Raw genomic sequence first — 15,906 nt, forward strand, 5'->3', positions numbered from 1 at the left:
CTACTCAGGAGGCTGAGGCAGGAGAATCACTTGAACCCGGGAGGCAGAGATTGTGGTGAGCTGAGATTGCGCCATTGCACTCCAACCTGGGCAACAAGGGAGAAACTCCATCTCAAAAAAAAAAAAAAAAAATTAGCCGGGCATGATGGCAGGAGCCTGTAATTCCAGCTGCTCAGGAGGCTGAGGCATGAAAATCACTTGAACCTGGGAGGCAGAGGTTGCAGTGAGCCGAGATCATGTCACTGCACTCCAGCCTGGGGGTCGCAGCAAGACTCCATCTCAAAAACAAAACAAAACAAAGAGGGAGCCTAAAGTCAGCCCTTTGCTGCAGCGGCCCCTGCACTAACAGGACCTGGAAGTGCCCTTCAGTAACACTGGGACCCACATCAGTCCAGAGGAAGGCCAGAGCAGCTGCAGGACCTGTTCCCAGCCTTCCAAAGCAAATTCCTTCCCATCTCGTCCTGGCACCCCTTCTGGAGGAGAGGCTAGATCCCCCTGAAGTAGAGGAGAGGGAAGACTCAGAGGCTCAGGGAAGACCTCACCCAGGCAGCTGCTGCCCCAGGGCTTTCTGGAAACTGAAACCTCCCCGTTTTCCACCTCCAAGGGAAGCTACTGCTTCCCACTCAGCCCATTCCTAAGCGTGAGGCTCCATTTGGGCATGTAAGTACCTGTCCCTAGACTTTGTGGCCATAAGCTACCTTTCTAGCATAGTACCCAGAGCGTCCCAGGTAGAAGCAAACTGAAAGTGGCCCCCACTCGTGAAGTGCAGACAGTAAGAGAGCCCCTGGTCCTATATGGACAGGATCCCACCCTTTGCCCCAGGTGACAAGGGGCAAAGCAGAGGTCACCCTCCCCCACTACCACAGTGTAATGACCAGGGAGGAAGGGCAGGACGAGTGTAGGCATGACCAGACCCTTCCACATGACTCACTGGCCAGCTGGTGGTTTTAGGAGCCATTCCTTGGGCGGACCAGCATGGGGCTGGCAGGTGCCTGCTCTCCCATCAAGAGGGGCACATGCAGTGAGGGGACGAATGTAGACAGGTGCAAGTTCTGGTCACCCACTGGTCTTTGTGCAGACCAGTCCTCTGTGAGGCACATGGCCTCCCTGAGCCTCCCGGCCATATCTGTAAAATGGGGGCAATCATCTCTGCCCCACGGTGGCTGTGCAGATCAAGTGAATTCTGTTGGGGTGGAACTGACTGCATGTGGCAGGAAAATCAACCTTATCCTATCAGGAATGTATTGATTTACTTCTGTGAAACATCTGGGATGTGGACTTCAGAATTCACTGGACTCAGAAAATGAATATGATGAGGCTTCAGCCTCTCTGTAGATCAGCTCCCCTTTCCTCAGTCAGGGCCTCACTCTTGGACAGGTCTACCCTCATGGGTTCAACAGCCCCAACCTTTGGCCTCCCTTCTACCCACCCCCCACCCCCAAAGTAAAAGCCTTAAAGTGTGGCTCATGGGGTCCTGGTTGCATGGAGACTAGACTCCCAGGGGCTATGGCCAGGGTATTTGTTTTTAAGAGTGGGTCTTGCTCTGTTGCCCAGGCTAGAGTGCAGTGGTGCAAGCATGGCTCACTGCAGCCTCAACCTCCTGGGTTCCAGTGATCCTTCTGCCTCAGCCTCTTGAGTAGCCGGGACTACAGATGCATGCCACCACACATGGCTAATTTTTAAAAATTTTTCTATAGAGATAGCGTCTCCTTATATTGCCTAGGCTGGTCTTGAAATCCTGGCCTCAAGCCAGGGATTCCCCCCTTGGCTTCCCAGTGTTGACATTACAGGCACTAGCCACCCGCACCTCTGATAAAGGGCAACAGGGTGTCAAGCAGTGGCCTCTAGGTGACAGCGTGCCTTTTCAAGGCCACACCCACACCCAACACAGACTCCATCTTGCCAAAGCTTGGAAGGACAGCACCCTGCACAGTGGAGGCCCACCCACACCCAGGAAGGCTCAGCCTGCCCCAGACTAGGAGGCCCCAGCATCTCCATCGCAGCACATGCTGCAAACCTGTCTTGTCTTTTCACCTGGTATCATCTGGGCCTCAACTCCTCTGCCCTTTATTGAGATTCCAGTGTGGCCACGTTGCATAGTCCAAACCATTCACTTGTGAGCAGTCATTTGACCACACCCTACCCCATCCAGGCTTGCCCCAGCCCCGCACTTTGGTGGTGCTGCCCGGACACAGGAAGATGGAACATCTTCTCACATCCGGTAGGAATGTGAGCACTCAAGCAATTGCCAGTAGAGCCATGGAGATTCTCTGCAATTGGCATAAAAGCAAACCTAGGGACTGTGTGTAGGGCCAGAGGACAATGAATAAAAAAAAAACACATGACTAATAGAATATGGCAGCACCAAGACAATAACCCGCTTCATCACTCTGAGCCTGAGCCCAGGACTCATCAGTCCCTGGGGAGGCAGGAATGAAGTCACACCCAAACACTGCAGAGACCATGTTGCTTGGTGCAGTTATCACCATCGTGTTTTCCCAGAGGAACAATCATTCTTTAGGCCAATAACTTCAATCTCTAATGGGCTTTTTGCTTTAAAGTCTTTTTCCTATAGTAATTGTTTACACTCTTAAGTGTTTAGTTTGGCAATCGTTTATAGCTAGAATTTGAGCCTTAAGAGTTTTAACTCTTAGTTTATTTACATCTACTGTGCTTTTATTTCTACCATCCTATTTTGTGCTTTCCATTGACTTGTTCTCTGCTGCATCCCGACCCTTTCCACCTTCTAAACCCGTCAAGCTTTAACTCCTCTGCAACACATCCCACACCCGCACGCATGCCCCTCCCCTCCCCCACCAGGGCCCCCACTTTGGAAGTTGAAGTTAAATCTTCTGGTGCTATGCCTCCAGTGGTCATCCTTAAACTTTAAACCATATACCTCCAAGGCCTAATAGTATAAAGACCTTGGTATTCTTTATCCCTCTGCAGCGTCCATTATTCTAGTTCCATTTGTTGTTTGAGTTCGGTCTCACTGTTGCTCAGGCTGGACTCAAGTGATCCTCCCACCTCAGCCTCGTGAGTAGCTGGGATCACAGGCATGCACCATGATGCCCAGCTTCCTTTTGATTCTATTGATTCACTGTGGACCAACCAATTTCTCTGCTCATCACCATCCTCTTTTGGCTCAATTCGCTAGGAATTATTTTGGCTTGGGGATGTGAATGGTAAAACCTTGGCATGAAAATGTATCTTCTTTCTGAATAATAATTTCGTCCAATGATTCCCTCAGCATTGAAGATATGATTTCATAATCTTTTGGCTTACGTTGAAACATTCGTTTAATGATTGTTCTTTTTGTTCATGTTCTGCAGCTTCGTTCAAATGAGACTAGGAATGAATGTTTGCTTCTCATGTGTGATTCCTTGGGGACTTCCTGATCTCAAGGATGAGTCCATTCTGGAAAGTCACCAGTCTTTACCTCCTCAAACACTGCCTGTCCACTCTCTCCATGCTTTCTTTCATCTTCTTTAGAATAATTCCCTTAGATACATCCCTTCCAACTCACAAGTCCACTCTTCAGCTATGTCTAATCTTACTAAGCTGTGTTGAAATAGCTCTAAGAGCCTGAACTCTAGTAGTCATGCTGTATCCCATTCTACCTGATTCCGAAAATCTATTTCTTCACCATACCGTCTTTTTTCCTTTTATCTGTTGTGTTGTCTGAGTTTCTAATTAAGAATTGTGAACCCCACCTGTGGGAATCCTGTGCAACCAGGCTAGGGATCAATACTGGGGATTAATTTATCTTTGAGTAGTTCCTAGACCACAAATTTATGTGAAGGTTTTTAAGAATCCAGAAGGATTAAAACCCTTATCTTCCCCACTGTGCCAATGGGATTTTTGTCTAGTTCCCGTGTCACTGGGGCCCCTAGCTTTATGCCACGGTTTTGGTCCCAACTCCTCCCCTGGTTTAGATTAACCTCTCCCTCCAAATCCAATTGCACGTCAGCCCCTGCCCATTTAATTTCTCTAAGGGACTAACAACCACTCGGAGAGCTGCTACAAGTTCCGGGGCCTCCATGGTCACTTTCTTTGTTCCCAAAAGAGGTCATTCTCCTTTCCCAGGAGGTGATCATCTATTTAACTTTTTTTTTTTTTTTTTTTTTTTTTTGAGATGGAGTTTCACTCTTGTCGCCCAGGCTGGAGTGCAATCTCAGCTCACTGCAACCTCTGCCTCCCAGGTTCAAGTGATTCTCCTGCCTCAGCCTCTGGAGTAATGGGATTACAGGCATGGGCCACCACACCCGGCTAAATTTTGTATTTTTAGTAGAGATGGGGTCTCACCATGTTGGCCAGGCTGGTCTCAAACTCCTGACCTCAGGTGATCCGCCCACCTCAGCCTCCCAAAGTGCTGGGATTACAGGCGCGAGCCACCATGCCCGGCCCACCTATTTAACTTTTTGCTGTGCTATTTATCATGGGCAGGTGTTTGAAGCAAGAGGAGTTCGGTTCCTTAGTCCACCACCTTGCTGGAGCCACTCCAGTCTCTAGAGCCAAGGCTAAGGTGAACATGACTACTGAACCTTAAGCAGCAATGGGTTCAGCTCTTCTCATCATTAAAAAAAAAAAAAATCCTGATGTCATATTCCCTCCAGGGAATGGCAGGGAGACACCACTGATGTGTTCCCTTCTGTGTCCAGACAGACACCAGGAGGGTAGCCCCTCTACACTCAGGGACTGCTGGAAGAGGCCAGGCCACGCAGTCCAACTGCAGCCACTCACGGATGAGGGGCTGGGCCTGTGCCTGTCTTGCTAAGAGGAGTTAAACCATTATCAGGATCTCCAGACCAACACTGGCAGGGCCACTGATCCTCAAAATACAGCCAGTTAGCTCCCTGGCCAGGTGACAGAACACCCATCTGGTTCCTCCTTTGCATGACAAAGTCCTCAGGTCAGAGGCCACAGCAGTACCAGGTGAAGGGAGGTTTTTGTAGGTCTGCTTTTAGCAGCCAGGCCTGGCCACTGCAGCTGGGCAGGGCCCCGAATGTGCACACGCAATGAAGTGTAACTCTTACACAGCATGTCTAGAACACACCAGAAAACACATCTGGAACATGCTGAAGCTCAGCAGGGCTGCCTTTTCCCCAAGTGAGATCCAGACTTTAGTAGCTTTTAAAAGCCCCCAGGTGATTATAATTCACACCCAGGACTGACGTCCACTGGTTTGAACTTTATGTCAGGAGTCTATCCCACCAGATCTCAAGTGTCTGAGATCTCCCATTAAGATTACAGGGTCCCTGGTTTACCCCCAGACTGATTCAGTAGGTCTGGGGGTGAGGCCGGGGAGGATGTATCTAATGAGTACCCAGGGCAATTGACTCAGCTGCCTGACCACTCAACTCTCTGCAGGCCCTCCTCGGGCAGCATGGGAGACATGTTCTATAGAGCATGGCAGCTGGCATGGGGCCGGGGGGAGCAGAACAGACTGCAGGCCACCCACAGGGAGGCTGTCCTAGTAGTTGGTCATCTTCTTGAAGCCTGGCTGCCCTGAACTTCTGCAATAGGCCCAGCGCCAACCTGACATTACAAATCAAATGACCTTAACTGAACGCTTTTAGGTGTAAAGGCAAAGCTCTCTACTAGGTTCCTCTGGGACACAGATCACACTTTTACCCAAGATACCATCCACCCCAAAATACTTCAGTTCCAATTAGTTTATTTCCCCATGTACCAGTCACTTAAATACCTGATCCTTGGAGGCCTTATGCTTATAAATATAAAGACAGATACAAATCTGTGCCCTCAAAGACAACTTTCTCTTACAGAGCAGCACGGGAAGGAATCTTCATGAGAACACAGGAGTCGGAAGCAGCACAACCTCAGACACTAGTCCCAGTCCCCTCCACTAAGGATCATCTCCCCCATGAGACCTCTCCCAATCACTCCCATCCACCTTAGAATTCTCTGCTGCCCCCACCACTGCCCAACAATTCAGATCTACTCATCTATCAGTTTTCCTCTCTAGGAGTAAACCCAAGCTCCAGAGGGAGGGGCCTCCCCTCTGGCTCAGCGCCCCATCTTCCTGAATTAAAATGCAGGTAGAAAACGTCACCTGACAAGAGAGCTGCTGTTTGTTCAATGAACTGAATGGCAGTGGCGTGAGGTACAAGGAATGATTGGTTCGTTTGGGGATGGGTGTCATGAATTCTAAAAGGCTTTATCAAAGTGGGTGGGATTCCGAGTCAGGAAAGGGCCTTTATAGACACAGGGACCAATCCAAACCTGTGCTGGAGTCCACACAGGTCAGATGAGGGACAGCAAAGCAAAACTCCAGCTGGGAAGACCTCTAGCCCCACCTGTTTTGCAAACGGGAAAAGAGCCCCAGGAGTGGCTCCCCCACAGTTGAGAAGTTAACTCAGCCCCGGCTTCACAAACCCCACATGCAGTATGGCAGTTAATATTTTTAGGCACCACCTTTCGGGTGTACCTGTCTCCTATACACCTTGTGCCACAATAGGCACAAGGCAAGTCTCTTGCCCAGAACCAGTGGAAAGCAAATGAATTCGTTAGCCTTTACAAAAAACACTTTTTTTTTTCAGACAGTCTCACTCTGCTGCCCAGGCTGGAGTGCAGTGGTGCAATCTCAGCTCACTGCAACCTCTGCCTCCTGGGTTCAAGTGATTCTCCTGCCTCAGCCTCCCGAGTAGCTGGGATTACAGGTGTGTGCCACCATGCCAGGCTAATTTTTGTATTTTTAGTAGAGATGGGGTGTCACCATGTTGGCCAGGCTGATCTCGAACTCGTGACCTCAGGTGATCTGCCTGCCTTGGTCTCCCAAAGTGCTGGGATTACAGCCATGCCTGGCCAAAAAATATTTCTCTTCCTGAATTAAAACGCAAATTTTACCAATCAAGAAACTGACATAAGAACAGTTTTATTTTAATCACTTAAGACTTGTGCATTATTCAATTTTGAGACTGAAATACTTGTTTCCCTTTCAACTGATTAGGAAATGGTCTGAGCTGGCAGAAGTTAATCCTCACATTATTCAGCTAATGAGAGACAGAATCCTAAAACCTGATTCCAACTTCCGCCTGTACCTCACAATGCAAGACAAAGCCTTTCATTTTAATGTTGTACACATATAAGGACCATATAATCTGGATTAACTTTAGGTAACAATAACTTAAAAGATAGGAAAATGTATCATATTACAGAGATTTAAAAATTGTCTATACAATAAATGATGAAGAAAACTAACAATAAACAGGACGATGTTCAAATAGTGAATACAATTAACAAATGGGGCCAAAAGATCAACATTTATCTCTCATCATCTTTCATGCAATGTCTCAGCTTTCTTCTACCACACATAAAGGCAGATTAATTCAAAGTAGCCCTATTAAGAATATTTGTTTATCACGCCTGCAATCCCAGCACTTTGGGAGGCCGAGGTGGGTGGATCACCTGAGGTCAGGAGTTCAAGACCAGCCTGACCAATATGGTGAAACTCCATCTCTACTAAAAATACAAAAATTAGCCAGGTGTGGTAGCACATACCTGCAGTCCCAGCTACTAGGGAGGCTGAGACAGGAGAATTGCTTGAACCCAGGAGACGGAGGTTACAGTGAGCCAAAATCGCGCCACTGCACTCCAGCCTGGGCAACAGAGCGAGACTCCATCTCAAAAAAAAAAAAAAAAAAAAATTATGTTTCATTCTGAAATTAATATTTGAATGGAAACTGTATTAACAGCTCATGGTTTCCTACTAAAGTTTAAGATCCCCCTAGACAATGCTCAGATTTAGACAATGCCAGAATAAGACACTGGGTGACTGAAGTATGAACTACAGGTAAAATCTAGAAGAACATAGATAATAAAAAATTTCTGATTTAAAAGACATAGTAAATATAAATGAATTAACTCACACAACCTACTTACACCAAACAAAACTAGAATGAACAACAACTTGTAGGAACCACCTCTAGTTGATTTCGCCACTTAACAGGGGCAAGATCTTAGGTGGATCATTTTGTTTAAGGATGACTTGAAATTTTACAATACTACCTTAGCTCCCACATATGAAAACTCAAGAATTTTTTCTTATCAACCAGACGCTGAGGAAAATACAGTGAGAAATAAAATGAAACGGCTTCTCACACATATGAAGGCCCAGATCACCCCTAAATTTCTAGTGATTTAACTTAAGAAGCTCCTTGCCCTGAGAGATTGCTTTATCCCACAACACTCTACTCAGAGGGGGCAGAGAATCCCAGGACACTGCACAAGCCACAGGATAAAAACACAACCTGTCTTCTATCTGGCACCAACTGACTAATATCTAGGTATACACAGGACTGACTTTAAAGTTGGTTAACAAATATTTTAATTCATTAAAATAAAACAAAAATTACATGCTTAGTCTACACAAGTTTAACTTACTTTAGTCACTTAGTGAATTGTGAATTGGCTCCCATTAGTGGTCAGGAGAATGCTTTGTATTTGGTGTAGAAACCAAATAAATCAAGCTATTATCACCTTGTGAGTACAAACAATGTTTATTTGTTTGTAAAGTGCCAGGTTTATATTTAAGTAAACATTAAAATCTGCGTTGAAGCAGTGAGGCTGCATCTTTTAACTGGCTGTGCTGGTTAAAGGACTGTTTAATCCTGCTGTGCTAAGCTCACTAAAGGGTCACCCCTCACTTTAAAGCCAAGACTGCCATTGTCACTGCTATGGTAAGTCACAGCCAGCCAGGCCTTCTGGCAAAAGGTGATACTACCAGCACTATAAACAGACAGGACTGGTTGTGAGGTAGCTACACAGTTTTAAAGATGCTGTTAATGAACATTACGGACAATTCATGGTGTGGCTAGTTGGTAACACTTCAGCTGATTTTTCTTATGAGATGGAAAAAAAAAAATCAGCCAAGTAAGGGCACATCTTCAGTTCATTTAGAAGTCAGCATCCAAGGTAAAAGAATTCTCTGTTGGACTTGACATCACTCCCATCCTCTGATACTCGCCTACTCTCTTCTCAAAGAAGTTAGTCTTTCCTTCCAGTGAAATATTCTCCATAAAGTCAAATGGGTTCTCTACTCTGAAAACCTGAAAAGGTTCACATCAAGATATAAATACAGAGCACCAGTTTCAAAACAAGCAGAAGGCTATGTAAACAATACTTTACCTTGCTAAAACCCAGTTCCAGCATAAGTCTGTCTGCCACAAACTCAATGTATTGCTTCATTAGAGTGCAATTCATCCCAATGAGCTTCACAGGCAAGGCCTCAGTGAGGAACTCCTAGGAACCAAAATACAGCTTCTGAATACAACTAAAGCACAGGCATTTTCTAGCAAGCTTGAGTGACCCATTTCATCACCCACTTTACCTGTTCTATCCGAACAGCATTGATAATTATTTCTCTTACTCTCTCCTCCGATGGTTTGTGTACCAGGTGTTTGAACATCAGGCAAGCAAAATCACAGTGTAAACCCTAGAAAAAAAAGTTCAAGATCACTAAAGCCAGAAGACTTCTGTCATTAACATGAAATATGAAATTACTTTGTCCTTTTCTGCATTCTCCTTATCCAACATGCTCAGCCATACTGAGAGCACTTGAACTCTCAAAGGGAAGATGACTTCAACTACTGACTTCTCTGCTGATGTCACCACCAAGGCAAGCTCAGTCCCACTCAAGGCCCTCAAAGTTGCCACCTAGATGAAGACAGGCAAGGTGTATTTCTTGCTCTGCTGTGTGTTGGCAAAGGAGGAGTCAGAGCTTCACTCAGTGATCTTTCTACAGCCATGAGTGCTAATTTTGCCACTACTCCCAGCAGAAAAGGCAAAGCTCAGTAATAAGGCTAGTTTTTAGATGCTCAGGAAATTTGTATGCAATTTCAAGTAAATCAAGTTTGCAAGTTACTGCATTAAACACCAAGCTTCACAGCTTATCTCCCAATCCAGTAAGGAAGGCCCTCCTACAAGGTAACCATATTTGATTTGCCCACTGGGCTCCAAGTAAGATGGAGTTCATGCTCCTGGCTTTTCAAATGTGACTTAATCAAAGACATACACTAGACCAAAATGTATACTCATTTCACTGAAATGCTTATTAATATTGAAGTAGAGGGGCAATTTCTAGATCAAACAGGAGAAACATAATGGCTACTATGAACATTCTTTTTCGAGGGGACTGTCACCCAGGCTGGAGTGCAGTGGTGCGATCTTGACTCACTGCAACCTCCACCTCCCAGGTTCAGGCGATTCTCCTACCTCAGCCTCTCAAGTAGCTGGGACAATAGGCACGTCCACCATACCCGGCTAATTTTTTGTATTTTTAGTTGAGATGGGGTTTCACCGTGTTAGCCAGGATGGTCTCGATCTCCTGACCTCGTGATCCACCCGCCTCGGCCTACCAAAGTGCTGGGATTACAGGCATGAGCCACCGCTCCTGGCTCTACTATGAACATTTTTACGGAAAAAGGGATCACATATTAATACCAGGCAAAAATAATAAAACATCCCTTAAAATCCCAATCCCATCAATAACTTGTAGTTTTGGCTGGGCATGGTGGCTCATGCCTATAATCCCAGCACTCTGGGAGGCCGAGGCGGGTGGATCACCTGATCACCTGAGGTCAGGAGTTCAACCCCAGTCTGGCAAACATGGTGAAACCCCGTCTGTATAAAAAGATGAAAATTAGCTGGGCATGGTGGCAGGCACCTACAATCCCAGCTACTTGGGAGGCTGAGGCGGGAGAATCACTTGAACCTAGGAGGCAGAGGTTGCAGTGAGCCAAGATCACGCCATTGCACTCCAGCCTGGAGCGACAGAGCAAGATTCCGTCCCCTCAAAAAACAAAGAACTTGTAGTTTTATGCATTCAAAGCCTATAGGGGAATACATATGTACAAACGTATTACAATATATTGAGAATGCAAGTAAAACAGTTTCAGTAAATGAAAGTATTTCCTTCTTTTGTCAAGTATGTGTATGGTTGAGCTCACACATTAAATGTGGATATATGCCATCTAGTATCTCAGGTCCCCGTCAGTGAACACAAGAGCATGCCCGAGTTGTGTTTGGGGTTTAGGTCACCCTATTATTTGACTTAGACTCACCTCATCTCTGCTAATAAGTTCATTAGAAAATGTGAGGCCAGGCATCAGTCCTCGTTTCTTGAGCCAGAATATCGACGCAAAAGAACCGGAAAAGAAAATGCCTTCCACTGCAGCAAAGGCTACAACACGTTCACCTATTTAGGAGTTAACACCAACATGATTCTAGTGAGTTGGTATTCAAGGGCCAAAAATCCAGTAACATTACTTGGAAAATGAAGCTCAGGTTTAAGTAGGGGCAAGGGTCTCCTTACCATAGGTAGCCTCTTTGTCCCCAATCCAGCGCAAGGCCCAGTCTGCCTTCTTCTTGACACAAGGCATCGTTTCAATGGCATTGAAGAGAAATTCCCTAGTAGGCACATACGGTATCAGCAATTGAAGCATTACAGTAAAAGACCTCCGATTACCAACTGCTAGATAAGAGCTCTGGGACAAAGGCCAAATTCAAGTATTTGCCAATCTTCTTCCTAAAGGAAGAACTCACACCGAAATGTTTTATTTTTACTGGTCAGTTTTTCCCTCCAGTGTTCTTTTAAAAACCTCAACACTTGATTTACATTAATACAAGTTTGGGTATTCTGTAGTTCATATTGAGCTTCAGGGTCTACAGACAGTAAAACATAGTCCAGTACAGCAGGGACATTTGTTGCCTTTAAAATTATTTCAAGTCCAGATCATTGTTCAATTTGAAGAATCATAGAATTTAAATTTGAAGAACCATAAAATCCTAACTGCTGTGCTATTATCAGACTATGATTAGGTGCATTATTTGGCCTCAGTTGCCACATCTATATCATAAAATAATTAAACCAATAAACTAAGATTGCTTCCTACTAGGACTCTGTGCTACACTGTCGATCCCAGGTCAGGAAAGCAAATCCATGGGTACTACAGTTAACTGGGTCTCCCTTACCACCCTCCTCTGCCTCCCTTTATTCTGGTGCCCACCTTGAGAGGCTACTGATTTCCCAGACTGTTCCTACCCAGATGACTTTGTGTTCTGAAGCCAAGGACACCAGACATTGGGCAGCTTTTTTTTTTTTTTTTTTTTTTTAAAGAGATGAGGGTCTCACTCTGTTGCCCAGGCTAGGGTGCAGCGAGATGATCACAGCTCACGGTAAAACCAAACTCCAGGGCTCAAGCCATCCTTCTGCCTCAGCCTGCCAAGTAGCTGGGACTACTAGCTCAGACTACCATGCCCAGCTGTCTTTCATTCTTTCCATCTCACTGTCCCTCTCTCTGAGACCTGGGTCTGCCTCTCCCTTGATTTTGAGGCTTCCCCAGCAGACCTTCCTGTTCCCCTTCTGGGCATTTGCCCCCGATCGTACCCCTAATCTTTGCCTTCTTTTCTCAATTTCCACCTATAAACATGTTCAAATCTCTTTACTCCCAATAAGTTTCCTCAGTCCTTTCAAGTTACCACTTTTCCTCTTCATGTACTTCAAAGTCTACAACAGCTACTTTAGATTGCAGCTTCACCACTTCCACTCCATACAAGGTTCCGGTCCCCAAAGCTGACCTTTGTTTTTTTTGTTTTGTTTTGCTTTTTGAGACAGAGTCTTGCTCTGTCACCCAGGCTGGAGCGCAAGCTCCGCCTCCCGGGTTCACGCCATTCTCCTGCCTCAGCCTCCCAAGCAGCTGGGACTACAGGCGCCCGCCACCACTTTTTTTATTTTTAGTAGAGACGGGGTTTCACCGTGTTAGCCAGGATGGTCTCGATCTCCTGACCTCGTTGTCCGCCCGCTTCAGCCTCCCAAAGTGCTGGGATTACAGGCGAGAACCACCGCGCGCCACCCTAAAGCTGACCTTTGTATCTAGACTACTCCAGCAGCCCATTTCTAATCCCCCCACCTCCAATCTCCAAAACAAAACAGACCTTAAGCTACCTTTATTCAGCCAAACTGCTGCATGCCTAAATCAGTCACAGGGTTCACTGCTGCCTCTGCCTTATGTAACTCCTACTAAGTCTTATTTGCCTATACTGTACTGCAGGCTTCTTAGGAGGCAAGTCCTCCCCGTCCATCCCACTGCAGCCCCACATTCTAGCTTCTCAACAAATTTACCAAATGAGCAAAGATGGTCAGACATAGGTTTTAGTTTGTCTTACCCAACATCTAGGAATTTTTTCAAAAGGTTTTAGATTGGTAGACATCCAACTTTAAAAGGAGTACCTTCACAACTCTAAGTGAATAATAAAGTGCATTTAGGCCCCTTGCTAAGAGCAGACATGACCACGGGTGCTGGGAATGCCTATGACTGTCTGCTTAGTCATTCTGGAGTCATTTTTATCCCTAGATGAACTAAAAATTTGTAATAAATCAACAATTAGTGAGTCCTAAAAATCTTGGCATACCACTTGAATACTCACCTTTCTTTGGGATCTTTTATGTAAGTGTCAATAAGAAGACTATACATTTCAGAATGTATGTTTTCCATGGCAATTTGGAAGCCATAGAAACAGCGGGCTTCTGTAATCTGAACTTCTTGGCTAAATCGCTCCACCTAGTGGCAAAACACATCAAAGTTAAGCTTGAGAAAAAACCAACAGCAGTAACTGTCAACGGATACTGGCAGCATCGCACTCTTTGTACCATTATAAGGTTTATTTCCATATATATTTCATCCAATTTGTCACAATTCTTTGATATTTTATGTCATATGCTCAACTTACATATCAGGAAATAGATACATATAAAATAGGATTTCTGTGAGCGCTCGATTTCCTAATTAGTTTATGTCAAGAAAGATCCATTCGCAATAAGAGATACAACCAAATGATTATTAAAACAGCAAAGCCACAAAAAGGAGGGAACAGAGCCGGGCGTGGTGGCTCACGCCTGTAATCCCAACACTTTGGGAGGCCAAGGTGGGTGGATCACCTGAGGTCAGCAGTTCGAGACCAGCCTGGCCAACATGGTAAAACCCTGTCTCTACTAAAAATACAGAAATTAGCTAGGCATGGTGGCGCACGTCTGTAATCCCAGCTACTCATGAGGCTGAGGTTGGGGAATCGCTTGAACCCAGGAGGCGGAGGTTGCAGTGAGCCAAGATCACACCACTGCACTCCAGCCTGGGCCAGAGTGAGACTCTGTCTCAAAAAAAAAAAAAAAAAAAAAAAGAGGGAGCAGATGTGGTGGCCACAAGGAGTCATCACATTGCTACCACTTAATATTGTCTCAGCTTCTCTAGAGTCAGGAAAATACCATAAGAAAGACCTGCAAAGTGTTACAAAACAGGAAATGCCATGTAATATAAAACCCAGCTTACACACACAGATGCACTCAGCATGGAAAAACGTACAAGACGAGGAAAGCGAACTAGTTCGACCTCAGATCGTCAACGTCAAATGAATGAAAGATGTTTTGGAAACTCACCAAGTTTTCATTTACTATGCCATCGCTTGCTGCAAAGAAAGCCAGAACATGGGATATAAAATATCTCTCCTCGGGCTTCAGGGATTCCCAGTGCTGAATGTCCTTGGAGAGGTCCACCTGAGGTTCGGAAGTCACAATTTTAGCACAAAAGGAAGAGAGTAAAGCCTACAGGACTCACACTGAGCACTCAGACTTTAAGTATGCTGGCACCACTCACTATGCCCCACAGTTAGCCCCCCTTGCCAACGGGAACCTCCAAGTGCATTTATGTCTGAGGCGTCACGGTCACCCCTGCAGGGGTCTTCTGGGGTCCTCCGATTACCTCCTCGGCGGTCCAGAAGGAAGCCTCTGCCTTCTTATACATCTGCCAGATATCATGGTACTCGATGGGGAAGATGACAAAGCGGCGGGGGTTTTCTCTCAGCAGCGGCTCATCCTCCACGCCGGGGGCAGCTGCTTTACTTTTCTGTTGGGGGAGAAAATAAAACATTTAAGTACCGGGCGAACCATATGAAACGAACGTTTTTCTGGACCAAGTCCTTTCCATTGGCGGCAATTTCACGGGGCCCGATGTGAAAACGTGGCTGTCCCGTCGCACTCCGTGGGTCGCAGCAGAGGAGCGCACGCCCGAACCGGGAAATGGGCCGAGGGGCGCGGGAGGCCGCCCTGGGGAGGGGCCGCCTAGGCGGGAAAGGAGCCGGCGCGGGAGTGTGAACAGCTGAGGAAACAATGCGGCTTTGGCGCCAAGACGCCCAAGGCCGTCCCTGGCCCCTCTGCCCCACGCCCGCCACTCACCGGCTCCGCGGGCTCCTGGAAGATCCTCCTCGCGGTCTTGCTGGCCAGGACGCGGGTCCCGCTCAGGGCCGGCGGCTGCGGGGAGACGCGTGAGTGAGCGGCGGCTTCGCTTTCCCTGCCTCCCTCCCCTGCCCGCAGCGCCCTCCCCGCGCGCTCACCGTGTTCTCCTTGTCGACCAAGCTGAGCCCCTTCAGCGGCGAGAGCTGCAGCTGCTGCGGGTCCGTGATGGGCGCGAGCGGGACACGGAGGGAGAGCATAGTGGCGGCGCAGCGAAGCAGAGCGAGCGGCCAGGACAGGACGGCTGGGGCTGGGTGCACGGGCGACCCCTCACTCCAGCAGCCTTTAAATCTCCCGCGCCGCGCGCTCCCGGACCTTCCCATTGGCTTTGGTGCCTCGGCCCTTCCCATTGGCTGTGCCATGCCTCCGACCCTTCCCATTGGCTGCGCCTTGCCCCTACCCAGGCTGGCCGCGGGGCCGCGCGCGATTTTCAAGCGCAGCGCGGGAGCCTCCGCCGGCGCCTTCCGGAGACCCCCGGGTACACCCCCGTGGACGCCCCCCGGGACCTCCCGGTTCCCCCCCCCCGGCCCGTCCGCTGGCTGGGTCGAGGGCGCCGCCGCCCAGGCCCCCACAGGTCCCACGGGACCAGGGCCGCAGCCCCT

General features: G+C 47.3%; 1 protein-coding gene across 11 annotated transcripts in view; it reads right to left on the minus strand.

Annotated features, from left to right (window-relative positions):
• RRM2 (ribonucleotide reductase regulatory subunit M2) overlaps window positions 1-15,757 on the minus strand; it is a 99,584-nt gene extending 83,827 nt beyond the window's left edge. For 9 of the 11 annotated variants that reach the window (XM_063790117.1, XM_063790113.1, XM_063790109.1 and 6 more), the window contains exons 1-9: window positions 15,406-15,699; window positions 15,248-15,322; window positions 14,775-14,918; window positions 14,453-14,569; window positions 13,447-13,580; window positions 11,333-11,427; window positions 11,082-11,215; window positions 9,350-9,454; window positions 9,148-9,261 (exon numbers count right to left, since the gene is read on the minus strand). In XM_063790117.1, coding sequence (XP_063646187.1) covers window positions 9,148-9,261; window positions 9,350-9,454; window positions 11,082-11,215; window positions 11,333-11,427; window positions 13,447-13,580; window positions 14,453-14,569; window positions 14,775-14,918; window positions 15,248-15,322; window positions 15,406-15,684 — 1,197 coding nt within the window. In that variant the 5' untranslated portion in view covers window positions 15,685-15,699. Of the gene's footprint in view, window positions 1-6,879; window positions 9,069-9,147; window positions 9,262-9,349; window positions 9,455-11,081; window positions 11,216-11,332; window positions 11,428-13,446; window positions 13,581-14,452; window positions 14,570-14,774; window positions 14,919-15,247; window positions 15,323-15,405 lie in introns of those variants that run through there. The other 2 variants (XM_016946993.3, XM_063790108.1) reach the window with 2 other exon arrangements.
• Window positions 15,758-15,906: the final 149 nt, after the last annotated feature.

Source organism: Pan troglodytes, chromosome 12 (genome assembly GCF_028858775.2).
Source record: "Pan troglodytes isolate AG18354 chromosome 12, NHGRI_mPanTro3-v2.0_pri, whole genome shotgun sequence".
NCBI classification, from domain to species: Eukaryota; Metazoa; Chordata; class Mammalia; order Primates; family Hominidae; genus Pan; species Pan troglodytes.